The sequence below is a fragment of the Argopecten irradians genome, chromosome 14 (genome assembly GCF_041381155.1).
Source record: "Argopecten irradians isolate NY chromosome 14, Ai_NY, whole genome shotgun sequence".
In the NCBI taxonomy this organism is placed as follows: domain Eukaryota; kingdom Metazoa; phylum Mollusca; class Bivalvia; order Pectinida; family Pectinidae; genus Argopecten; species Argopecten irradians.
Genome location: NC_091147.1, coordinates 29836637 through 29860682, shown reverse-complemented (window position 1 = coordinate 29860682; position 24046 = coordinate 29836637). Strand labels below are relative to the sequence as shown.

The following is a 24046-nucleotide window of genomic DNA, read 5'->3' as shown; positions in this document are numbered from 1 at the left end:
TCCTGGTGACACAACCGGGGAATCATCAGAGTGACACAACCGGGGATTATCCTGGTGTCACAAACGATGGATTATCATGGTGAGACACAACCGGGGTATTATCCTGGTGACAAACCGGGGAATCATCAGAGTGACACAACTGGGGATTATCCTGGTGACACAACCGAGGGATCATCCTGGTGTGACACAACCGGGGGGATTATCCTGGTGACACAACAGAGGGAAAATCAGAGTGACACAACCGATGGATCATCCTGGTGACACAACCCGGGGATTATCCTGGTGACACAACCGGGGGATTATCCTGGTGACACAACCGGGGAACCATCAGAGTGACACAACCGAAGGATCATCAGAATGACAAAACCGAGGGATCATCATGGTGACATAACCGGGGAATTATCCTGGTGACACAACCGGGGGATCATCAGAGTGACACAACCGGGGGATCATCCTGGTGACACAACCGGGTGATTATCCTGGTGACACAACAGAGGGATCATCAGAGTGACACAACCAATGGATCATCCTGGTGACACAACCGGGGATTATCCTAGTGACACAACCGGGGGATTTATCCTGGTGACACAACCGAGGGATTATCCTGATGACACAACCGGGGGAGCACAAGAGTGACACAACCGGGGGATTATTCTGGTGACGCAACCGGGGGATAATTCTGATGACACAACCGGGGGATCAACAGAGTGACACAACCGAGGGATTCATTAGAGTGACACAACCGGGGGATTATTCTGGTGACACAACCGGGGGATCATCCTGGTGACACAACCGAGGGATTATCCTTTTGACACAACCGATGGATCATCAGAGTGACACAACCGGGGATTATTCTGGTGACACAACCGGGGATTTCCTGATGACACAACCGAAGTATTATCCTGGTGACACAACCGGGGATTATCCTCAGATGACACAACCGATGGATCATCTGGTGACACAACCGAGGGATTATCCTGGTGACAAAACCAGGGGATTAATCCTGGTGACACAAAATCAGCGTTTATGCTGTAAATTATCCCAACATATTAAATAGGGTCATTGTTTATTTTTCTATGAAGTTCATCATATGCAGAAAATACTGAGATAAATAAAGAAATTAAAAAGCACTGCATCTGCATAATGTCTAAGAATTTACTAATTAAGATACACAAGGACGCCGTGATGTATCATCCTGGTGTCACGACCAGGGGATCATCCTGGTGACACCACCGGGGGATTATCCCGATGACACAACCGGGGGATTATCCTGGTGACACAACCGGGGGATTATCCTGGTGACACAACCGGGGGATTATCCTGATGACACAACCGGGGGATTATCCTTGTGACACAACCGGGGGATTATCCTGGTGACACAACCGGGGGATCATCAGAGTGACACAACCGGGGGATTATCCTGGTGACACAACCGGGGGATTATCCTGGTGACACAACCGGGGGATTATCCTGGTGACACAACCGGGGATTATCCGAGAATGACACAACCGAGGGGATTATCCTGGTGAGACACAACCGGGGGATTATCCTGGTGACACAACCGGGGGATCATCAGAGTGACACAACCGGGGGATTATCCTGGTGACACAACCGGGGGATTATCCTGGTGACACAACCGGGGGATTATCCTGGTGACACAACCGAGGGATCATCAGAGTGACACAACCGATGGATCATCCTGGTGACACAACCGGGGGATTATCCTGGTGACACAACCGGGGGATTATCCTGGTGACACAACCGGGGGATTATCCTGGTGATACAACCGGGGGATTATCCTGGTGACACAACCAGGGGATTATCCTGGTGACACAACCGGGGGATCATTCTGGTGACACAACCGGGGGATCATCCTGAGTGACACAACCGAGGGATCATCCTGGTGACACACAACCGGGGGATTATCCTGGTGACACAACCGGGGGATTCATCCTGGTGACACAACCGGGATCATCCTGAGTGACACAACCGGGGATTATCAGAGTGACACAACCGGTGATTATCCTGGTAACACAACCGGGGGATTATCCTGTGACACAACCAGGGGTGACACAACCGGGGATTCTGGTAACACAACCGGGGGATTATCCTGGTGACACAACCGGGGGATCATCAGAGTGACACAACCGGGGGATTATCCTGGTGACACAACCGGGGGATTATCCTGGTGACACAAACCGGGGGATTATCCTGGTGACACAACCGGGGGATCATCAGAGTGACACAACCGGGGGATTATCAGAGTGACACAACCGGGGGATTATCCTGGTGACACAACCGGGGGATTATCCTGGTGACACAACCGGGGGATTATCCTGGTGACACAACCGGGGGATCATCCTGATGACACAACCGGGGGATTATCCTGGTGACACAACCGGGGGATTATCCTGGTGACACAACCGGGGGATCATCCTGGTGACACAACCGGGGGATTATCCTGGTGACACAACCGGGGGATTATCCTGGTGACACAACCGGGGGATTATCCTGGTGACACAACCGGGGGATTATCCTGGTGACACAACCGGGGGATTATCCTGGTGACACAACCGGGGGATCATCAGAGTGACACAACCGGGGGATTATCCTGGTGACACAACCGGGGGATTATCCTGGTGACACAACCGGGGGATTATCCTGGTGACACAACCGGGGGATCATCAGAGTGACACAACCGGGGGATCATCAGAGTGACACAACCGGGGGATTATCCTGGTGACACAACCGGGGGATTATCCTGGTGACACAACCGGGGGATTATCCTGAGTGACACAACCGGGGGATTATCCTGGTGACACAACCGGGATATCACACACCGGGGGATCATCAGAGTGACACAACCGGGGATCATCAGAGTGACACAACCGAGGGATTATCCTGGTGACACAACCGATGGATCATCCTGAGTGACACAACCGGGGGATTATCCTGGTGACACAACCGGGGGATCATCTGGTGACACAACCCGAGGATCATCAGAGTGACACAACCGGGGAATTATCCTGGTGACACAAACCGGGGGATTATCCTGGTGACACAACCGGGGGATTATCCTGGTGAACAACCGGGGGATTATCCTGGTGACACAACCGGGGGGATTATCCTGGTGACACAACAACAAAGGACACAAGGGATCATCCTGGTGACACAACCGATGGGATTATCCTGGTGACACAACCGGGGGATTATCCTGGTGACACAACCGAGGGATCATCCTGGTGACACAACCGGGGGATTATCCTGGTGATACAACCGGGGGATCCCTGGTGAACAACCTGGTGATTATCACACAACCGGGGGATTATCCTGGTGACACAACCGGGGGATTATCCTGGTGACACAAAACAGGGTTTATGCTGTAAATTATCCAACATATTAAATAGGGTCATTGTTTATTTTTCTATGAAGTGACATATATGCAGAAAATACTGAGTGACACAACCGGGGGATTATCCTGGTGACAATCTCGGGGATCATGTCAAGAATTTACTAATTAAGATACACAAGGACGCCGTGATGATTATCCTGGTGACACAACCGGGGGATCATCCTGGTGACACAACCGGGGGATTATCCCGGTGACACAACCGGGGAATTATCCTGGTGTCACAACCGGGGGATTATCCTGAGTGACACAACGGGGGATTATCCTGATGACACAACCGGGGGATTATCCTGGTGACACAACCGGGGGATTATCCTGGTGACACAACCGGGGATTATCCAGAGTGACACAACCGGGGGATTATCCTGGTGACACAACCGGGGGATTATCCTGGTGACACAACCGGGGATCATCAGAGTGACACAACCGGGGATCATCAGAGTGACACAACCGGGGGATTATCCTGGTGACACAACCGGGGGATTATCCTGGTGACACAACGGGGGATTATCATGGTGACACAACCGGGGAATCATCAGAGTGACACAACCGGGGATTATCCTGGTGACACAACCGATGGATTATCATGGTGACACAAACCGGGGATTATCCTGGTGACACAACCGGGGGATCATCATGGTGACACAACCGATGGATCATCCTGGTGACACAACCGGAATCATCAGAGTGACACAACCGGGGATCATCCTGGTGACACAACATTATCCTGGTGACACACATTACCGGTGACACAACCGGGGATTATCCTGGTGACACAACCGGGGGATTATCCTGGTGACACAACCGGGGGATCATCAGAGTGACACAACCGGGGGATCATCCTGGTGACACAACCGGGGGATTATCCTGGTGACACAACCGGGGGATTATCCTGGTGACACAACCGATGGATCATCCTGGTGACACAACCGGGGGATTATCCTGGTGACACAACCGGGGGATCATCAGAGTGACACAACCGGGGGATTATCCTGGTGACACAACCGGGGGATTATCCTGGTGACACAACCGGGGGATTATCCTGGTGACACAACCGGGGGATTATCCTGGTGACACAACCGGGGGATCATCAGAGTGACACAACCGGGGGATTATCCTGGTGACACAACCGAGGGATCATCAGAGTGACACAACCGGGGGATTATCCTGGTGACACAACCGGGGGATTATCCTGGTGACACAACCGATGGATCATCTTGATGACACAATCTAGGAATTATCCTGGTGACAAAACCAGGGGATTATCCTGGTGACACAAAATCAGCGTTTATGCTGTAAATTATCCCAACATATTAAATAGGGTCATTGTTTATTTTTCTATGAAGTTCATATATGCAGAAAATACTGAGATAAATAAAGAAATTAAAAAGCACTGCAATCTGCATAATGTCTAAGAATTTACTAATTAAGATACACAAGGACGCCGTGATGTATCATCCTGGTGTCACGACCAGGGGATCATCCTGGTGACACCACCGGGGGATTATCCCGATGACACAACCGGGGGATTACCCTGATGACACAACCGGGGGATTATCCTTGTGGCACAACCGGGAGATTATCCTGGTGACACAACCGGGGGATCACCAGATTGACACAACCGGGGGATTATCCTTGTGACACAACCGGGGGATTATCCTGGTGACACAACCGAGGAATCATCAGAGTGACACAACCGGGGGATTATCCTGGTGACACAACCGGGGGATTATCCTGGTGACACAACCGGGGGATTATCCTGGTGACACAACCGGGGGATTATCCTGGTGACACAACGGGGGAATCATCATGGTGACACAACCGGGGGATTATCCTGGTGACACAACCGAGGAATCATCAGAGTGACACAAACGGGGGATTATCCTGGTGACACAACCGAGGGATCATCCTGGTGACACAACCGGGGGATTATCCTGGTGACACAACCGGGGGATTATCAGGTGACACAACCGAGGGATTATTCTGAATGACACAACCCGGGGGATCATCCTGGTTGGACACAACCGGGGGATCATCAGAGTGACACAACCGAGGGATCATCAGAGTGACACAACCGATGGATCATCCTGGTGACACAACCGGGGGATTATCCTGGTGACACAACCGGGGGATTATCCTGGTGACACAACCGGGGGATTATCCTGGTGACACAACCGGGGGATTACAAGAGTGACACAACCGGGGGATTATCCTGGTGACACAACCGGGGGATAATTCTGGTGACACAACCGGGGGATCATCAGAGTGACACAATCGGGGGATTATCCTGGTGAAACAACCGGGGAATCATCAGAGTGACACAACCGATGGATCATCCTGGTGACACAACCGAGGGATCATCCTGGTGACACAACCGGGGGATCATCCTGGTGACACAACCGGGGATCATTGAGTGACACAACCGGGGGATTATCCTGGTGACACAACCGGGGGATTATCCTGGTGACACAACCGGGGAATTATCCTGGTGACACAACCGGGGGATCATCAGAGTGACACAACCGGGGGATTATCCTGGTGACACAACCGGGGGATTATCCTGGTGACACAACCGGGGGATTATCCTGGTGACACAACCGGGGGATTATCCTGGTGACACAACCGGGGGATTATCCTGGTGACAAAACCGGGGGATCATCCGGGGGATGACACAACCGGGGGATTATCCTGGTGACACAACCGGGGGATTATCCTGGTGACACAACCGGGGGATTATCCTGGTGACACAACCGGGGGATTATCCTGGTGACACAACCGGGGGATTATCCTGGTGACACAACCGGGGGATTATCCTGGTGACACAACCGGGGGATTATCCTGATGACACAACCGGGGGATTATCCTGGTGACACAACCGGGGGATTATCCCTGAACACAACCGGGGGATTATCTTGTGACACAACCGGGGGATCATCCTGGTGACACAACCGGGGGATTATCCTGGTGACACAACCGGGGGATTATCCTGGTGACACAACCGGGGGATTATCCTGGTGACACAACCGGGGAATCATCCTGGTGACACAACCGGGGGATTATCCTGGTGACACAACCGGGGGATTATCCTGGTGTCACAACCGGGGGATCATCCTGGTGACACAACCGGGGGATTATCCTGGTGACACAACCGGGGGATCATCCTGGTGACACAACCGGGGGATTATCCTGGTGACACAACCGGGGGATTATCCTGGTGACACAACCGGGGGATTATCCTGGTGACACAACCGGGGGATCATCCTGGTGACACAACCGGGGGATTATCCTGGTGACACAACCGGGGGATTATCCTGGTGACACAACCGGAACCCGGGGATCATCAGAGTGACACAACCGGGGGATTATCCTGGTGACACAACCGGGGGATTATCCTGGTGACACAACCGGGGGATCATCAGAGTGACACAACCGGGGGATTATCCTGGTGACACAACCGGGGGATTATCCTGGTGACACAACCGGGGGATCATCAGAGTGACACAACCGGGGGATTATTCTGGTGACACAACCGATGGATCATCCTGATGACACAACCGGGGATTATCCTGGTGACACAACCGGGGATTATTCCTGGTGACACAACCGATGGATCATCTTGATGACACAATCGAGGGATTATCCTGGTGACAAAACCAGGGGATTATCCTGGTGACACAAAATCAGCGTTATGCCGTACATCATCCCAACATATCAAATAGGGTCATTGTTTATTTTTCTATAAAGTTCATATATGCAGAAAATACTGAGATAAATAAAGAAATTAAAAAGCACTGCAATCTGCATAATGTCTAAGAATTTACTAATTAAGATACACAAGGACGCCGGTGATGTATCATCCTGGTGAACACGACCGGGGATATCCTGGTGACACAACCGGGGGATTATCCTGATGACACAACCGGGGGATTATCCTGGTGACACAACCGGGGGATTATCCTGGTGACACAACCGGGGATTATCCTGGTGACACAACCGGGGGATCATCAGATGACACAACCGGGGGATTATCCTGATGACACAACCGGGGGATTATCCTGATGACACAACCGGGGATTATCCTGATGACACAACCGGGGAATCATCAGAGTGACACAACCGGGGGATTATCCTGGTGACACAACCGGGGAATCATCAGAGTGACACAACCGGGGGATTATCCTGGTGACACAACCGGGGAATCATCAGAGTGACACAACCGGGGGATTATCCTGGTGACACAACCGGGGAATCATCAGAGTGACACAACCGGGGGATTATCCTGGTGACACAACCGAGGGATCATCCTGGTGACACAACCGGGGGATTATCCTGGTGACACAACCGGGGGATTATCCTGGTGACACAACCGGGGGATTATCCTGGTGACACAACCGGGGAATCATCAGAGTGACACAACCGGGGGATCATCCTGGTGACACAACGGAGGGATCATTACGGTGACACAACCGGGGGATTATCCTGGTGACACAACCGGGGGATTATCCTGGTGACACAACCGGGGGATTATCCTGGTGACACAACCGGGGATCAACAGAGTGACACAACCGAGGGATCATCAGAGTGACACAACCGGGGGATTATCCTGGTGACACAACCGGGGGATTATCCTGGTGACACAACCGGGGAATCATCCTGGTGACACAACCGGGGAATATCCTGGTGACACAACCGGGGATCATCAGATTGACACAACGGGGGATTATCGTGACACAACCGGGGGATTATCCTGGTGACACAACCGGGGAATCATCAGAGTGACACAACCGGGGGATCATCAGAGTGACACAACTGGGGGATTATCCTGGTGACACAACCGGGGGATTATCCTGGTGACACAACCGGGGGATCATCAGAGTGACACAACCGGGGGGATTATCCTCAGAGTGACACAACCGGGGGATTATCCTGGTGTGACACAACCGGGGGATTATCCTGGTGACACAACCGGGGGATCATCCTGGTGACACAACCGGGGAATCATCAGAGTGACACAACCGGGGGATTATCCTGGTGACACAACCGGGGGATTATCCTGGTGACACAACCGGGGGATCATCAGAGTGACACAACCGGGGGATTATCCTGGTGACACAACCGGGGGATTATCCTGGTGACACAACCGGGGGATTATCCTGGTGACACAACCGATGGATCATCAGTGTGACACAACCGGGGGATTATCCTGGTGACACAACCGGGGGATTATCCTGGTGACACAACCGGGGGATTATCCTGGTGACACAACCGGGGAATCATCCTGGTGACACAACCGGGGGATTATCCTGGTGACACAACCGGGGGATTATCCTGGTGACACAACCGGGGGATTATCCTGGTGACACAACCGGGGGATCATCCTGGTGACACAACCGGGGGATTATCCTGATGACACAACCGGGGGATTATCCTGGTGACACAACCGGGGGATTATCCTGGTGACACAACCGGGGGATCATCAGAGTGACACAACCGGGGGATTATCCTGGTGACACAACCGGGGGATTATCCTGGTGACACAACCGGGGGATCATCAGAGTGACACAACCGGGGGATTATCCTGGTGACACAACCGGGGGATTATCCTGGTGACACAACCGGGGGATTATCCTGGTGACACAACCAGGGGAATCATCCTGGTGACACAACCGGGGAATCATCAGAGTGACACAACCGGGGGATTATCCTGGTGACACAACCGGGGGATTATCCTGGTGACACAACCGGGGGATTATCCTGGTGACACAACCGGGGATACCCTGATGACACAACCGGGGATTATCCTGGTGACACAACCGGGGGATTATCACACAACCGGGGGATTATCCTGGTGACACAACCGGGGGATTATCCTGGTGACACAACCGGGGGATCATCAGAGTGACACAACCGGGGGATTATCCTGGTGACACAACCGGGGGATTATCCTGGTGACACAACCGGGGGATTATCCTGGTGACACAACCGGGGGATTATCCTGGTGACACAACCGGGGGATCATCCTGGTGACACAACCGGGGGATTATCCTGGTGACACAACCGGGGAATCATCCTGGTGACACAACCGGGGGATTATCCTGGTGACACAACCGGGGGATCATCCTGGTGACACAACCGGGGGATCATCAGAGTGACACAACCGGGGGATTATCCTGGTGACACAACCGGGGGATTATCCTGGTGACACAACCGGGGGATCATCCTGGTGACACAACCGGGGGATCATCAGAGTGACACAACCGGGGGATTATCCTGGTGACACAACCGGGGGATTATCCTGGTGACACAACCGGGGGATTATCCTGGTGACACAACCGGGGGATCATCAGAGTGACACAACCGGGGGATTATCCTGGTGACACAACCGGGGGATTATCCTGGTGACACAACCGGGGGATTATCCTGGTGACACAACCGGGGGATTATCCTGGTGACACAACCGGGGAATCATCAGAGTGACACAACCGGGGAATTATCCTGGTGACACAACCGAGGGATCATCCTGGTGACACAACCGGGGGATTATCCTGGTGACACAACCGGGGGATCATCCTGGTGACACAACCGGGGGATTATCCTGGTGACACAACCGGGGGATTATCCTGGTGAGACACAACCGGGGGATCATCAGAGTGACACAACCAGGGGATTATCCTGGTGACACAACCGGGGGATTATCCTGGTGACACAACCGGGGGATCATCCTGGTGACACAACCAGGGGAATCATCCTGGTGACACAACCGGGGGATTATCCTGGTGACACAACCGGGGGATTATCCTGGTGACACAACCGGGGGATCATCCTGGTGACACAACCGGGGGATTATCCTGGTGACACAACCGGGGGATTATCCTGGTGACACAACCGGGGGATTATCCTGGTGACACAACCGGGGGATTATCCTGGTGACACAACCGGGGGATCATCCTGGTGACACAACCGGGGAATTATCCTGGTGACACAACCGGGGGATTATCCTGGTGACACAACCGGGGGATCATCCTGGTGACACAACCGGGGAATCATCAGAGTGACACAACCGGGGGATTATCCTGGTGACACAACCGGGGGATTATCCTGGTGACACAACCGGGGGATCATCAGAGTGACACAACCGGGGGATCATCAGAGTGACACAACCGGGGGATTATCCTGGTGACACAACCGGGGGATTATCCTGGTGACACAACCGGGGGATTATCCTGGTGACACAACCGGGGGATTATCCTGGTGACACAACCGGGGAATCATCAGAGTGACACAACCGGGGGATCACCAGAGTGACACAACCGGGGGATTATCCTGGTGACACAACCGGGGGATTATCCTGGTGACACAACCGGAGGATCATCAGAGTGACACAATCGAGGGATTATCCTGGTGACACAACCGAGGGATCATCATGGTGAGACACAAGCGGGGGATCGTCATAGTGACACAACTAGGGGATAATCCTGATGACACAACCAGGGCACCGTTCTGATGACACAACTAGGAGATCACATATGTCCTTTGAAAAAAGGACTCGATGTGAATCCGATGAAACATATGATCAGTTTATCTACTACAGATACTAGTTAACAAAATAGCTTGCTTATTCGGTGACAGGAATATGTAACGATATTTTTCAAATATTTTGACAAAATTTACAAGCTACATAACAATTTTCGAGTCAACAATGATACCTCATGTTAGCACTAATGCATTCACACTTTTTAGTTATGTTTACTATTCAACAAATTTTATTACAAATAAGATGCAAATAGGGATTAAATGTATTTTTCTAATTTTCAAAGCGGCTATGAATATCAGAAGCTATCGATATATCCCGTGGAGCGCGTTAGCGCTCCTCGAAAGATATGTAGATAGCTTCTACTATTCATAGGCAATATGAAAATTAGAAAAATACATTCAATCCATATATTTACATTAGAATAGTTTATGAAAATAAAAATCATTGAAAGGTTATTATATTATATTTAAAATTATGACACCCATATACGACGAGAAACGAGATTAATGGAACAGCTGGATGATAAAGTCGTTCCACAATGTCGCGTTTGCAAATGACAAACGATAGTTAAAATAAGATTTGATTGACTTATTAAAATAAACCTTAGTTGATTCTATATCAAGAAAAGCACATTAAAGATTATACATGAAATATTGTGGGGGACTATTTTTTATTGATATGAAACTGGCGTGATGTTTGAAATCAGCTGAACGATGCACGAGAATAGTTGTATTCATAGTGAATTCATAGTGTTTTCATAGGCAAATGTTTGTTTTCGTCAGTTGGTTGATTAAAGGGACAATTCATTCTACGAGAACATTAAAATTTGTATATATATCGGAAAACCCCCAGTTCTAATGGAAATTAGATCAGTCGGTTTTACTGTGATATGTCAGAAAATCCCATGGTGGTGAAATGCGTGTGAAATGTTCAAACTCACTCGCTGTCCGCCATTACACATTGTGGTCGAATATCTTGTATGCCGAACCCAGTCCCTTGCTCGTAGAGTAATGCTACTTTTGTCTAGAACTGCTCAAATCGCTCTGACAGAAGTGTGTTTACCTTATTAGGTGAATTGTTTTGCCTAAAAAATCATTCATAAGAAATGTAGAACAATACATTTATGCCATATTTTGCTTCTTGGTTATGTAAAAGAATTAGCCTGAGTGAATTGTCCCTTTAATATAGTGACGAAACACAAAGAATTTAAATATATGGATTTGGCATCAGGCAAAGCCTATATTAGCCATCCGGTATGGTACAATTATCAACAAAATATCTTTAATGTTTAGTATTACATCTTCAATGAATATTATAAGTATATCTCCCCAACCGATCACCGTAGAAAAATCTAATCAAATCTTTAAGTTTCAGATATATATTCAGAATGTATAAAAATGATTGTTGTACAATTTCAATCAAATGCTGTGGAACAAAGCCACGGAGTATCTAAGAATAAGCTTGTGTTCTTGACGCCGATCAGAGAGAGATCCCAAGTTAGTTCTTTATAAAGTAAACCATGGGAGGTTCCTCTGCACAATCCCGTTATAATCCTGGCGGATTCTAAGTGACAAGACTCTAGCAGAAGTTTAAATTGTTCAGTACAGATATCCCATAAAGCATCAGCATATTCTAAAATAGGTAAAATGTAAGTTTTATAAATGTTTAAGAGTTTTACGTTAAACTCCTTTTCTCCCCCAAATGTATACATAATCTATATGATGAGTCCATTTACAATCGCCAGAAAGTAAAACTCCTAAATGTCTATATGCGCTAGCTGTATGAACTATATTATTGTCAACGTATATATCGGGATGAATGACGTTTCGTTTCCTTGAAAACATTAACGATTCAGTTTTTGTGGGGTTAAACTTTATGTCCCATTTCAGAGCCCATGTACATGTACTTATATTTGAAAGATTTTGTGAAAGTGTATTGGCATCATTGATTTGGTTATTATTAATTACTTCACTAATTGAAGTATCATCTGCAAATAATTTGCAATCAATAGTAACAATATTAGTTATGTCATTTATATATAATAGAAATAAAAAGGGCCTAAGACAGATCCCCGGGGGACTCCAGCATTAACAGTTTTAAAAGTGGAGAAAATGCCTTTAGTTTAAACAGTTATGTTTACGTACATCTATTACGTGATGTATAGGCATGCAAAATATCACCAGTTTAAACAGTGTAATCAGACATATAGATCCAGGATTTGGCTGTACTTACCTACAACTGGACAGTAATTTATCAGTTTAATGTCCGATTAACAACAATGTTCATTTAATGCCGTGCCAGGTTTGTTTTTGGAAGAAAGCCGGAAAAACCACGGGCAAAGCAGTCAGTACCTGGTAACTTCTCAACTTGGGATTCGAACTCGTAAAAAAACCCTGAGGTGGATGGCTTGTAGTATTATGCCGGGACATATTATCATAACAACTAGCCAACCGCGGCCCAGATGTGGCGGGTTTGTGGTAATATGTCGGGATATCTTATCTTAACTACTAGCCTATCTACCGTGGCTCAGTGGTGGAGGGCTTGTTGTAATATGTCGGGATATCTTATCTTAACTACTAGCCTATCTACCGCGGCTCAGTGGTGGAGGGCTTGTTGTAATATGTCGGGATATCTTATCTTAACTACTTGCCTATCTACCGTGGCTCAGTGTTGGAGGGCTTGTTGTAATATGTCGGGATATCTTATCTTAACTACTAGCCTATCTACCGCGGCTCAGTGTTGGAGGGCTTGTGGTAATATGTCGGGATATCTTATGTTTACCACTAGCCTATCTACCGCGGCTCAGTGGTGGAGGGCTTGTGGGAACATGCCGGGACATTTTTTCCACTAGCCCACCGTGGGTCAGAGGACAGGTAGAGGGCTTGTGGGAATATACCGAGACATCTTATCTACTAGCCCACCGTGGGTCAGAGGTGGAGGGCTTGTGGGAATATGCCGGGACATCTTATCCACTAGCCCTCCGTGGGCCAGAGGTGGAAGGCTTGTGGGAATATGCCGGGACATCTTTTCTTTACCACTACCCCACCGCGGCCCAAAGGTTGAGGGCTTTCTGGTAAGATGCCGGGACATCTTTTCTTTACCACTACCCCACCGTGGGCCAGAGGTGGAGGGCTTGTGGTAATATGCCAAGACATTTTTCTTTACCACTACCCCACCGCGACCCAGAGGTAGAGGGCTTGTGGTTATATGGCACTAGCTCACATTAGACCCCACAACTATTCTAGTCCTATCGAGTAAAGACTATAGTGACGGTCACAAATGATAATGTAAAGCATGTCGTTATTTATGTTTTGTGATTCTTTATCAATTAATGCGTTTGTGATATGATTGGAAGAATACCTTGTGTAGTGGCGGAAACGTATGTATATACACAGTGTTAATGCAGCTCACAACATAACATACCATTACAGTAGTCATCAGGCTGTCACCTGTCCTCCGAGCGCTCCGCTAAAACACGGTTAATTACTTGACTTAAACACGATTTGTGGCCAACCCTTCTACAGACTTTACCTGGTCTCGCGGACGGCCCTACACAGAGACCGACAGCTTTTATATTTTAATTGGATTTACAAGCGATGAAATTCGACATATTTTACTAAGTGAGTATAGCAATATTTTGTGTATTTATGTGTTATTTGTTATACATCATGTAATAGAATATTTTCTAGAAGTGATACTTAATGTTTCAGAATCATATGTTATAGAAAACGAAGTCAGCTAGCTCCAAGATTACAACTGCTACTGATAATCATTATTAAACTGCGTTTTACATTGACCTTGTCACATGATCTCAATAGTAACAAGGATAAAAAATATTCCATTTCGTGGACTTCATGTATTTCCCGTCGTCCTACAGGACTCCAACTAATGTATATTTATAACGTCATCTCAACATTAAGGGCCCACTACCTTTCCGAAACGGCTTTCAATTTTTAAAATAGAATGTAAAACGAGATCGATAATTTTGTGGTTTGGAAAAGTTATTAACTTACCGTTAATACTACAGCTGTCATCGCATTCTGAACAATTTTTTAAAAGAAATAAAATGTTTTCATATCGCAGGTCGTTTATGTTTCCCGATGTCATCATAAATAAAGTTGATTATCATTGCGCCACACGGCAAAGGAGCAAATTGTTTGGTGTTGTAAGGTCATCTTAGGCCATCGGTATATATATTTTCGGATGTTATTTATGTTTTAGGAAACCTTTATGTCTTTCTCCGGAGAGGCAATGGGCATTTAAAAGAATTTTAAGTTGTTAGGTACAAGCACATGTCGTTATTACATATAAGGTTTACATTTGTAACAGGGTCTCATTCAAGACGGGGGGAATCCGCATGCGGTTTATAATTTACTAAATATAAATATGTAGTTCGAATCATTATTCATAGCTACGAAACTGTCAACCAAACGTCACTGCAAGACATTAAAATAACATAACAGCTAATTAACCACAATTAGAATAATATTTCATTGAATTAACTTAATACGATTTGTAAAACTTAGGAAAAGTTTACATAAATAAACCATATTTTCATTTGATGTGAATTACCATTTTCCATATGGCATTTATTCTTTTGTCGGGATGACCTATTTTATATTGAATTCTTGAAGATGGCTAAAGTTCACACCAGAGCTTCTCATGTGCTTGGTATGCCTATAGTTGATATAAAATTTCTTCTTTTGTTGGGGATGGCTATAATTTATATCACATTTCTTCTTTTATTGGGGATGGCTATAGTTTATATCACATTTCTTCTTTTGTTGGGGATGGCTATTGTTTATATCACATTTCTTCTTTTATTGGGGATGGCTATAGTTTATATCACATTTCTTCTTTTATTGAGGATGGCTATGGTATAGTGGAAAGTCCAAAATGATGTCTCCCTGTGACTTTGGTATTTTGTACAGCTCACTTTTATTGCCTTGTAAGTAAGCGACATAAACAAGTACGATAAAATACATACAAAAGTTTTAGTACTGGTTGGCATAGTCATTACTTTGCTCCATTATTAATAATAAGCACCAATTGTAGCTCTAAAGACAACACCATTTTCTGTCTAAAAGTCTTTTGATCTACAATATCGCAGTTAACATAGAACATGCCTGTGGTAGCTTTAATTTGCATATTGAGGAAACTCACTGTCACCCTGAAAAACAAACCTTATTCATTCTCTTTATCCCTAATTATATAAGAACATGCCAGGTTGAGGATGTAAAGAATATATAACGATCACAGAAAATCCGTCCACGACCTATAATCACTACCTAGCTACTTACGACTGACGAAATCACCAAATAAAATCTGATACAACTATAAATCAAAGCAATATTTATAACATCATCATACCAAATATGCTAGTTAAGTAAAAAGGCCTATAAACTTTGTTTTGGCACTTTAATTAACATTATGACAAATTACAAGAAAGGAAGTAGGCCTAGTGATAGAGTTGACATCTTTGTTTAATTTGATATTATTGACAGGTGACACTTTTCATTCTACTGTTCCTGTATGAGGTTTTTACATTTCTTGTCATCAAACAGTTCTCCTAATGTAGAGGCTGATGCATGGCTACAACCAACACACGGTGTATATATAGGATATATGTTTATTGTTATGATCCATTCAACCCTCCAATTTTGTAATGAACTGTTCCAGTTATAATTTCAGAAGAGTTGAAATGTGTCAAAGGGTTGGATAAATTACGTTTACATGTTTATTGTTTTGAGCCAGTCAACCCTTCATTTTTAATGATCTGTTCCGGTCATGATATCAGAAGAGCTGAAGCTCGTGTCTTAAAATTGTAACTTTTAAAAAATAACTCACTCGTGTCAAATGAGTTCCATATCCAACTACCACTCGTTGTGTAGCCTCTATATACCATATACAGTTGTTTGAATGGCATTAGGTATGACCTTTATTCCACTTTCATACACAAAAAACAAGTAATATTTTTTTGTTATGCACTTACATGTGAGTGATATTTTCATGGCCTTATAATCGTAAATTGTTTCCATCAAACTTTTGTTAATTACATTACAATGGACTCCACAAAGTTGTTAAATTAAAGATGCTCCACCGCCGACATAGCATAAATGATATTCATCATTTGAACAATTATTGGTGTGTAATCGTGTATATATCTGTCTAATTAACACAAAAACTAATATAAAATAATTTGTTTTGCCTTTGGTTCATGCGCAATCAGTACTTCATTCCATAAAGGATATAGTGCAACAGATTTTTTTCGGGATGCAATTAATTATTTTTCATATTTTTACCTTGAAGTAAAATTAGAAGCTTAAACTTTTCAATGGTGATAATGGTGTAAAGTATGTAACTTTTGTAGCTGAAGAAAAATACTAAATCGTCTGCTCCTGTTTTTATAGTGAAAAAATATCATTTGTCAGCGGTGGAGCATTTTTAAACATTCAGATATAACACTAAATTTTCACGGCTATGGACCTCAGATATCTTATAAAAAGATTGAACAATAATTATGGCGACACAATTTAAAGTCATATCATATTTTGTCTGGATATCGTAGGTAACAGGAAATCTATAATTGATTCGTTGTAGTGAGGTCAAAATAAGTCAGACTGCTATTAAGAACATGAAGACATATATAGGATATTTCATGTTTTAGAATAGTTTCTCCTGTACTTACAAAGTTATTTCCCCTTGATTTCTAGGAAAACGATAACTGGCACACGATTCACTTATTTCTCATTTGCCTTTGCCTCGAGAGATTTCTCAGAAAAAGCATAGATGTGACTGATACGCCTAGCAAATGCTAACAATTTTAATGATAGCTATGACAGTAGGGGCTGAAAATGATGAAACCTTGATCTTTCAACTGTCCTCAGTTAAAATAGGACATTGTAAAAGTAGATCAGGATTTTGATTGGGATCTCAATCCATATCATCATGTCTGTTTATGTTCTTTCAGTAACCAAATGATAAACAATGGCGAAAAAAGAAAACAATTTGGTTTGACAAAGTTTTTATTATTATTTTCAGATGTGTCTTCATGTGAACTAAACGTTTGATGACCATGGAATGACAGTACTGTGGTATGAAGTGATGGTGAAAAAGAAACACAAGAGATCTCCAGAAGTTCACCCTTCATCTGTATCATCATCATCATCATCATCATCACAACCATGAACGCGGAAACATTTAAGGAAATCCAATTCATGTTATGTATGCTGTTTTTACGAAGCCTCCTGGCCGATTCGAACGTGTGTGATATCCCTGCCTGTAGGAATAAGACAAGTTATCTGCCATCTGTTAATATGTTTAGTCTCCATGGAAACCACGTGCCTTTTAAAGGCATGGCATATTTACTTATACCGCCTACGGGTATGCACTGTTATATAAACCTAACAACCATTTTGCATAACTTCAATTTCACTCGGGACCCAGCAGTCGCCGTGTTAGCTCTTCATTGTCAGCGTCCATTCGTTATTCACATGAGCGATTACGTCGGAAATGCACTCAAGCACATCTGGTTTTATTTCCAAATGATGGGGTGCAGGACAAGTGTTAAGAGTTTAAATCGACTTTCCACGACCGTGGATCTGAAGACAATCACATTGCCAAGAAAAGCCTACATACATACGAACGGTTCTGATTGTCTTCCATCGAACAGAATCATCCACAGATGTCACAGTATATACAACGTACATTCTGTGTGGATAACACATTCCCATGGTTACCGGGAACAAAATCTTGTGGATTTATTCCGGTGCTCCAATATGTTTCCTAATATAACAGAGTTAACTATCACCAATATGTCTCTAACGGAACTCCCGCCGTCTGTTATCCGGAAAATTCCCAACGTTCAATCCCTCGAAATCTCAAACTGCAAACTCTCTCTCCCGCCGGCAGGTTTTCCATGGAGTCAAGAACCCGTTCGTTTGAAAGGAAATCTCACAATGGAAGATTACTTCCTCGAACATTATGGTAAACCATTTAATATAGAGTTGGATCCTAATATGTATCGAAGAATACTTAACCTTAATTTTAACCATATAACAAATTTATCAAACTTTTTATTTAAGGGATATCTCCAAATGATAAGGTTATCAGGAAACGGGATGGTAGAAATCGGTTCTACAACATTTCGACATCTGGTTGGAATTCAACATATCGACCTGTCTAAAAACAAACTCAGGTCGATTCCGGAAAATCTGTTCCGTGGATTAGACAGCCTCCGTCATATTGATATCAGCAGCAATCAGATAGAATTATTACCCGAGGAAATCTTCAGGGACGTATCAAACGTTATATATCTGAACCTGGCCAATAACTCACTGACCACTCTACCTGTGGGGGTCTTCTCTACCCTCTCAAACCTAAAAGAAATCCACCTAGAGTTTAACAAATTTATTTCAATTGAAGCTAAGTCTTTTCTTATTACATCTACTACTCTTACTTCGTTGTACTTTGACAATAATCCACTCGAGGTGATTCCAGATATCGTATTTTACCTTCGTTACCTCGATACAGTTTATCTCAGGAATACTAACATATCCTTCAGGAACCTCACGGAGATTACGTCACGCGTGAACTGGTCACGGATGACTGATGCTGTGCTGGAGTCGACCAGCAGTGCTAATTTGGATCTTAATAAGCCAGCCGCTACGTTACGAAAAGTGGATCTTACTGGAAGTGCAATAACGTCAATATGGATTCATCCAAATCTAACGAAATTCCAACACACGTTTCTTCTTTTGGCTCTTCGTCATTTCCATTTCATTTTGGATAAGAATATGATTACGTGCGATTGCAACATTGTTACATTCTCAAAATGGATTCACAAGCTGAAATTGGACGGTCTACTGACCGGAAAGGAATATTTCTTCAGGGATTGGGTTTGTGTCTATCCGTATGAGCTCAGAGGAAGACTGCTGCTCGATATCAAAGCCGAAGAAACCTATTGTATAGCTAATGTATCAGATTGTCCAAGCAATTGCTGGTGCTACAAGCGAACCATGTCGGATGTAATCATCGTGGACTGTAGAGGACGCCGGTTGGAAGCCTTGCCGAGCGTTCTTCCAGATAGCCGTCTTGATCTTTGGTTTCATCACAACAACATCACTGTCTTAGAAAACAAACCTTACCTATCTAGGGCAAGGCAACTAGTCCTTTCTCACAACAATATAGAACTTATTGAACGTTCGGCCATATCGTCTTTGACTAATGTCATGCTTCTTCACCTGGATTCCAATCTTTTGGCAACACTTCCAAGTCAAATTCGAAAACTTGAAATTCCTTCGATGAAGCTGAAGAATAACCCATTTCGTTGTGACTGTCATACACTTTGGATGAAGTCGTGGATATTAAAGCACCAGAACAGTATCCTAGACTGGACTGGTATCGCTTGTAACAGTCACAATGATGACGGCAAACAGTTTGTCGGTCTCCCCGATAACGAATTTATTTGCGTAGAAGATTTTGACTCTTTGAAGCATGTCGTCACTCCCGCTGTATCCAGTTCGCTGTCACTAGCAGTGTTTCTGATAACTTTAGGTTTCCTTTATATCTATCGACTAGAAGTAAAGGTCCTCTTGTACATCTACTGTGGCATTCATCCATTCGACAAAGACAAGAAAGGTGGGAAGGAAAAAATAGACGCAGTCGTTATACACGCCCCAGGTATCACTGATTGGGTTATGAAAAACATCGTCACTTATCTAGAGGAAAGCGCCCAGCATTACATTATTTGTGAAATGGGAAGAGATTTCGTCGCCGGCTTTTCCTTTCAAGAAAATATAGTGAGTATCGTCCAAAGGAGTAAACGAATGATAATAGTGCTTTCGGAGGAGATGACGGATATGCACGACATGTTTAAAGTGGCGTGGCGAGAGTCTCAAGAGAAGATTAAAGAAAAAAGAACCAACTATGTCATTGTAATAGGACATCAAAAACCACAAATAAAAAACAAGGACCTTAAACGGTACCTCAAAAGAGGAAGGTTTGTAAGTTCTAGTGAAAGTCTCTTCCAGGAAAAAATATTGTACTCCATGCCAAATTACAAATACACTGTTGATAATGGGGGCGTTAAAGGTCTCCCAGATATTCGGAGGTGTATCCAGAAGACATACGATGCGGATGATAAAGTGGACATTCAGTACGATGCATTCCTCGCCTACGGGGAAGCAGATCGAGACTTTGCCGTCAATGAACTCAGAACAGACCTGGAAAGAAATGGGTTCAACTTAATCATTCCTGATCGGGATTTTCCACCAGGGGCATCAAAAGAGGAAAATATTTTACAGGCAGTCGCCAGCTGTCATCATACTCTCTTCGTTGTGTCGGGAGAACATCTCGAGGACGAGTGGTCACTATTTACCTTCAGATCCGCAAGTGAGAAATCCCTGCGGAACAAAAGTAACCATCTGATTCTCGTGTGTACCTACAAGGACGACATCGTCATAGTTGATGAGGAGGTGAAGTATCACATGAAGACACAGGTCGGACTCGACATAAACAGTCCGTGGTTCTGGGACAGACTTCACAAGGCCCTGCCACCAAAAGGGGTTCAGAACGGACAGTTACGGGATGACGAAGGCAACGATAAGGAAATAGAGAGAATAAGAATGCTTAAAGAAGAAGAGAATGAGGAAAAAGAGAAAGAAATCGAAAGGATTAAATTATTTAAAGGGGAAAAAGGTGAAAATGATGAAAAACTTAAAGAAACTGACATAATGAAAATGAAAAATGGTAATTCTGTTATCTTACATGAAAAAGAAGTAATTGACGATGAAACCACGGAATTAGACATTGGAAAAATTGTGTATAGAGTAGATCGAAAAGAAATAGAGCTAAAAAATAATGTAAAAGAAAATGGTGAAATTCCACAAGAACCAGAGAAGGATGAAGTTTCTTACGTATAGAGACGATTTCGTTGATGTTAAAAGATTTATTTTCATAATGTCATGTTTTAAATGTGCAGGTTATCTCATGTTGAATTTGAGGGGATCATTTTAGAAAATTTGTTTATGTACATACTTGGATGTTACCCTCTGTTTGTTGTTTGTATTTTACGTTTAATAAAGAATTATAAAAATAATTAAAGAAAATACTGGGTTTTAGTAATCAGTCAAGTATTAAATAGATAAGTGTCGGTGAAAGGCTTATATTGTCAATGAAATGCTTACAGTGTCAGTGAAAGGCTTACAATGTCAGTGAAAGGTTTACAATGTCTGTGGAAGGCTTACAATGTCAGTGAACGGCTTACAATGTCAGTGAACGATTTACACCGTCAGCGAAAGGATTACAATGTCAGTGAACGTTTTACAATGCCTGTGGAAGACTTACAATGTCAGTGAACGGCTAACAATGTCAATGAAATGCTTACACTGTCAGTGAAAGGCTTTCAATGTCAGTGAAAGGCTTACAATGTCAATGAAATGCTTACACTGTCAGTGCAAGGCTTAAAATGTCAGTGAACGGCTTTCAATGTCAGTGAACGTTTAACAATGTCTGTGAAAGGCTTACAATGTCAATGAAAAGCTGAAAATGTCAGTGAACGTTTAACAATGTCTGTGGAACGCTTATAATGTCAATAAAAGGCTGAAAATGTCAGTGAACGGCTTACAATGTCTGTGGAAGGCTTACAATGTCTGTGAAAGGCTTACACTGTCATTGAAATGCTTAAAATGTCATTGAACGTTTAACAATGTCAATGAAATGCTTACACTGTCAGTGCAAGGCTTACAATGTCAGTGAACGGCTTACAATGTCAGTGAACGGCTTACAATGTCTCTGGACGGCTTACAATGTCAGTGAAAGGCTTACAATGTTTGTGGAAGGCTTATAATGTCAATTAAAGGCTTACAATGTCTGTGGAAGGCTTATAATGTCAATGAAAGGCTAAAATGTCAGTGAACGGCTTACAATGTCTCTGGAGGGCTTACAATGTCAGTGAAAGGCTTAGAATATTTGTGGAAGGCTTATAATGTCATTGAACGTTTTACAATGTCTAGAAGGCTTACAATGTCAATGAAATGCTTACACTGTCAGTGAAATGATTACACTGTCAGTGAAAGGCTTACAATGTCACTGAACGTTTTACAATGTCTGTGGAAGGCTAACTATGTCAATAAAAGGCTGAAAATGTCAGTGAACGGCTTACAATGTCTGTGGAAGGCTAACCATGTCAGTGAAATGCTTACAATGTTTGTGGAAGGCTTATAATGTCAATTAAAAGCTTACAATGTCTGTGGAAGGCTTACAATGTCAATGAAAGGCTTAAAATGTCATTGAAAGGCTTTCAATGTCAGTGAACGGCTTACAGTGTCAGTGAAAGGCTTACAATGTCAGTGAAAGGCTTACAATGTCTGTGGAAGGCTTACAATGTCAGTGAACGGCTTACAATGTCAGTGAACGGCTTACAATGTCAGTGAACGATTACAATGTCAGTGAACGTTTTACAATGCCTGTGGAAGACTTTCAATGTCAATGAACGGCTAACAATGTCAATGAAATGCTTACACTGTCAGTGAAAGGCTTTCAATGTCAGTGAAAGGCTTACAATGTCAATGAAATGCTTACACTGTCAGTGCAAGGCTTAAAATGTCAGTGAACGGCTTACAATGTCAGTGAACGTTTAACAATGTCTGTGGAAGGCTTACAATGTCAATGAAAAGCTGAAAATGTCAGTGAACGTTTAACAATGTCTGTGGAACGCTTACAATGTCAATAAAAGGCTGAAAATGTCAGTAAACAGCTTACAATGTCTGTGGAAGGCTTACAATGTCTGTGAAAGGCTTACACTGTCATTGAAATGCTTAAAATGTCATTGAACGTTTTACAATGTCAATGAAATGCTTACACGGTCAGTGCAAGGCTTACAATGTCAGTGAACGGCTTACAATGTCAGTGAACGATTTACACCGTCAGCGAAAGGCTTACAATGTCAGTGAACGTTTTAAAATGTCTATGGAAGGCTTACAATGTCAATGAAATGCTTACATTGTCAGTGCAAGGCTTACAATGTCAATGAAAGGCTGAAAATGTCTGTGAACGTTTTAAAATGTCTGTGGAAGGCTTACAATGTCTGTGGAAGGCTTATA

General features: G+C 44.3%; 2 protein-coding genes across 3 annotated transcripts in view; one reads left to right on the top strand and one right to left on the bottom strand.

Annotated features, from left to right (window-relative positions):
- Nucleotides 1–24046, bottom strand: part of LOC138306860 (deoxyribodipyrimidine photo-lyase-like) — a 247001-nt gene that overhangs the window by 105611 nt on the left and 117344 nt on the right. The gene's annotated exons all lie outside the window — the stretch shown is intronic.
- Nucleotides 14406–22509, top strand: LOC138307872 (toll-like receptor Tollo). Its single transcript, XM_069248791.1, has 2 exons — nucleotides 14406–14563; nucleotides 17985–22509. The coding sequence occupies exon 2, from the start codon at nucleotides 18128–18130 to the stop codon at nucleotides 21863–21865; it is 3738 nt and encodes a 1245-aa protein (XP_069104892.1). The 5' UTR covers nucleotides 14406–14563; nucleotides 17985–18127; the 3' UTR covers nucleotides 21866–22509.

Excerpts from the sequence above, each read along its gene's own strand:
- LOC138307872 (XM_069248791.1), top strand. The coding sequence starts at position 18,128 with ATGAACGCGGAAACATTTAAGGAAATCCAATTCATGTTATGTATGCTG.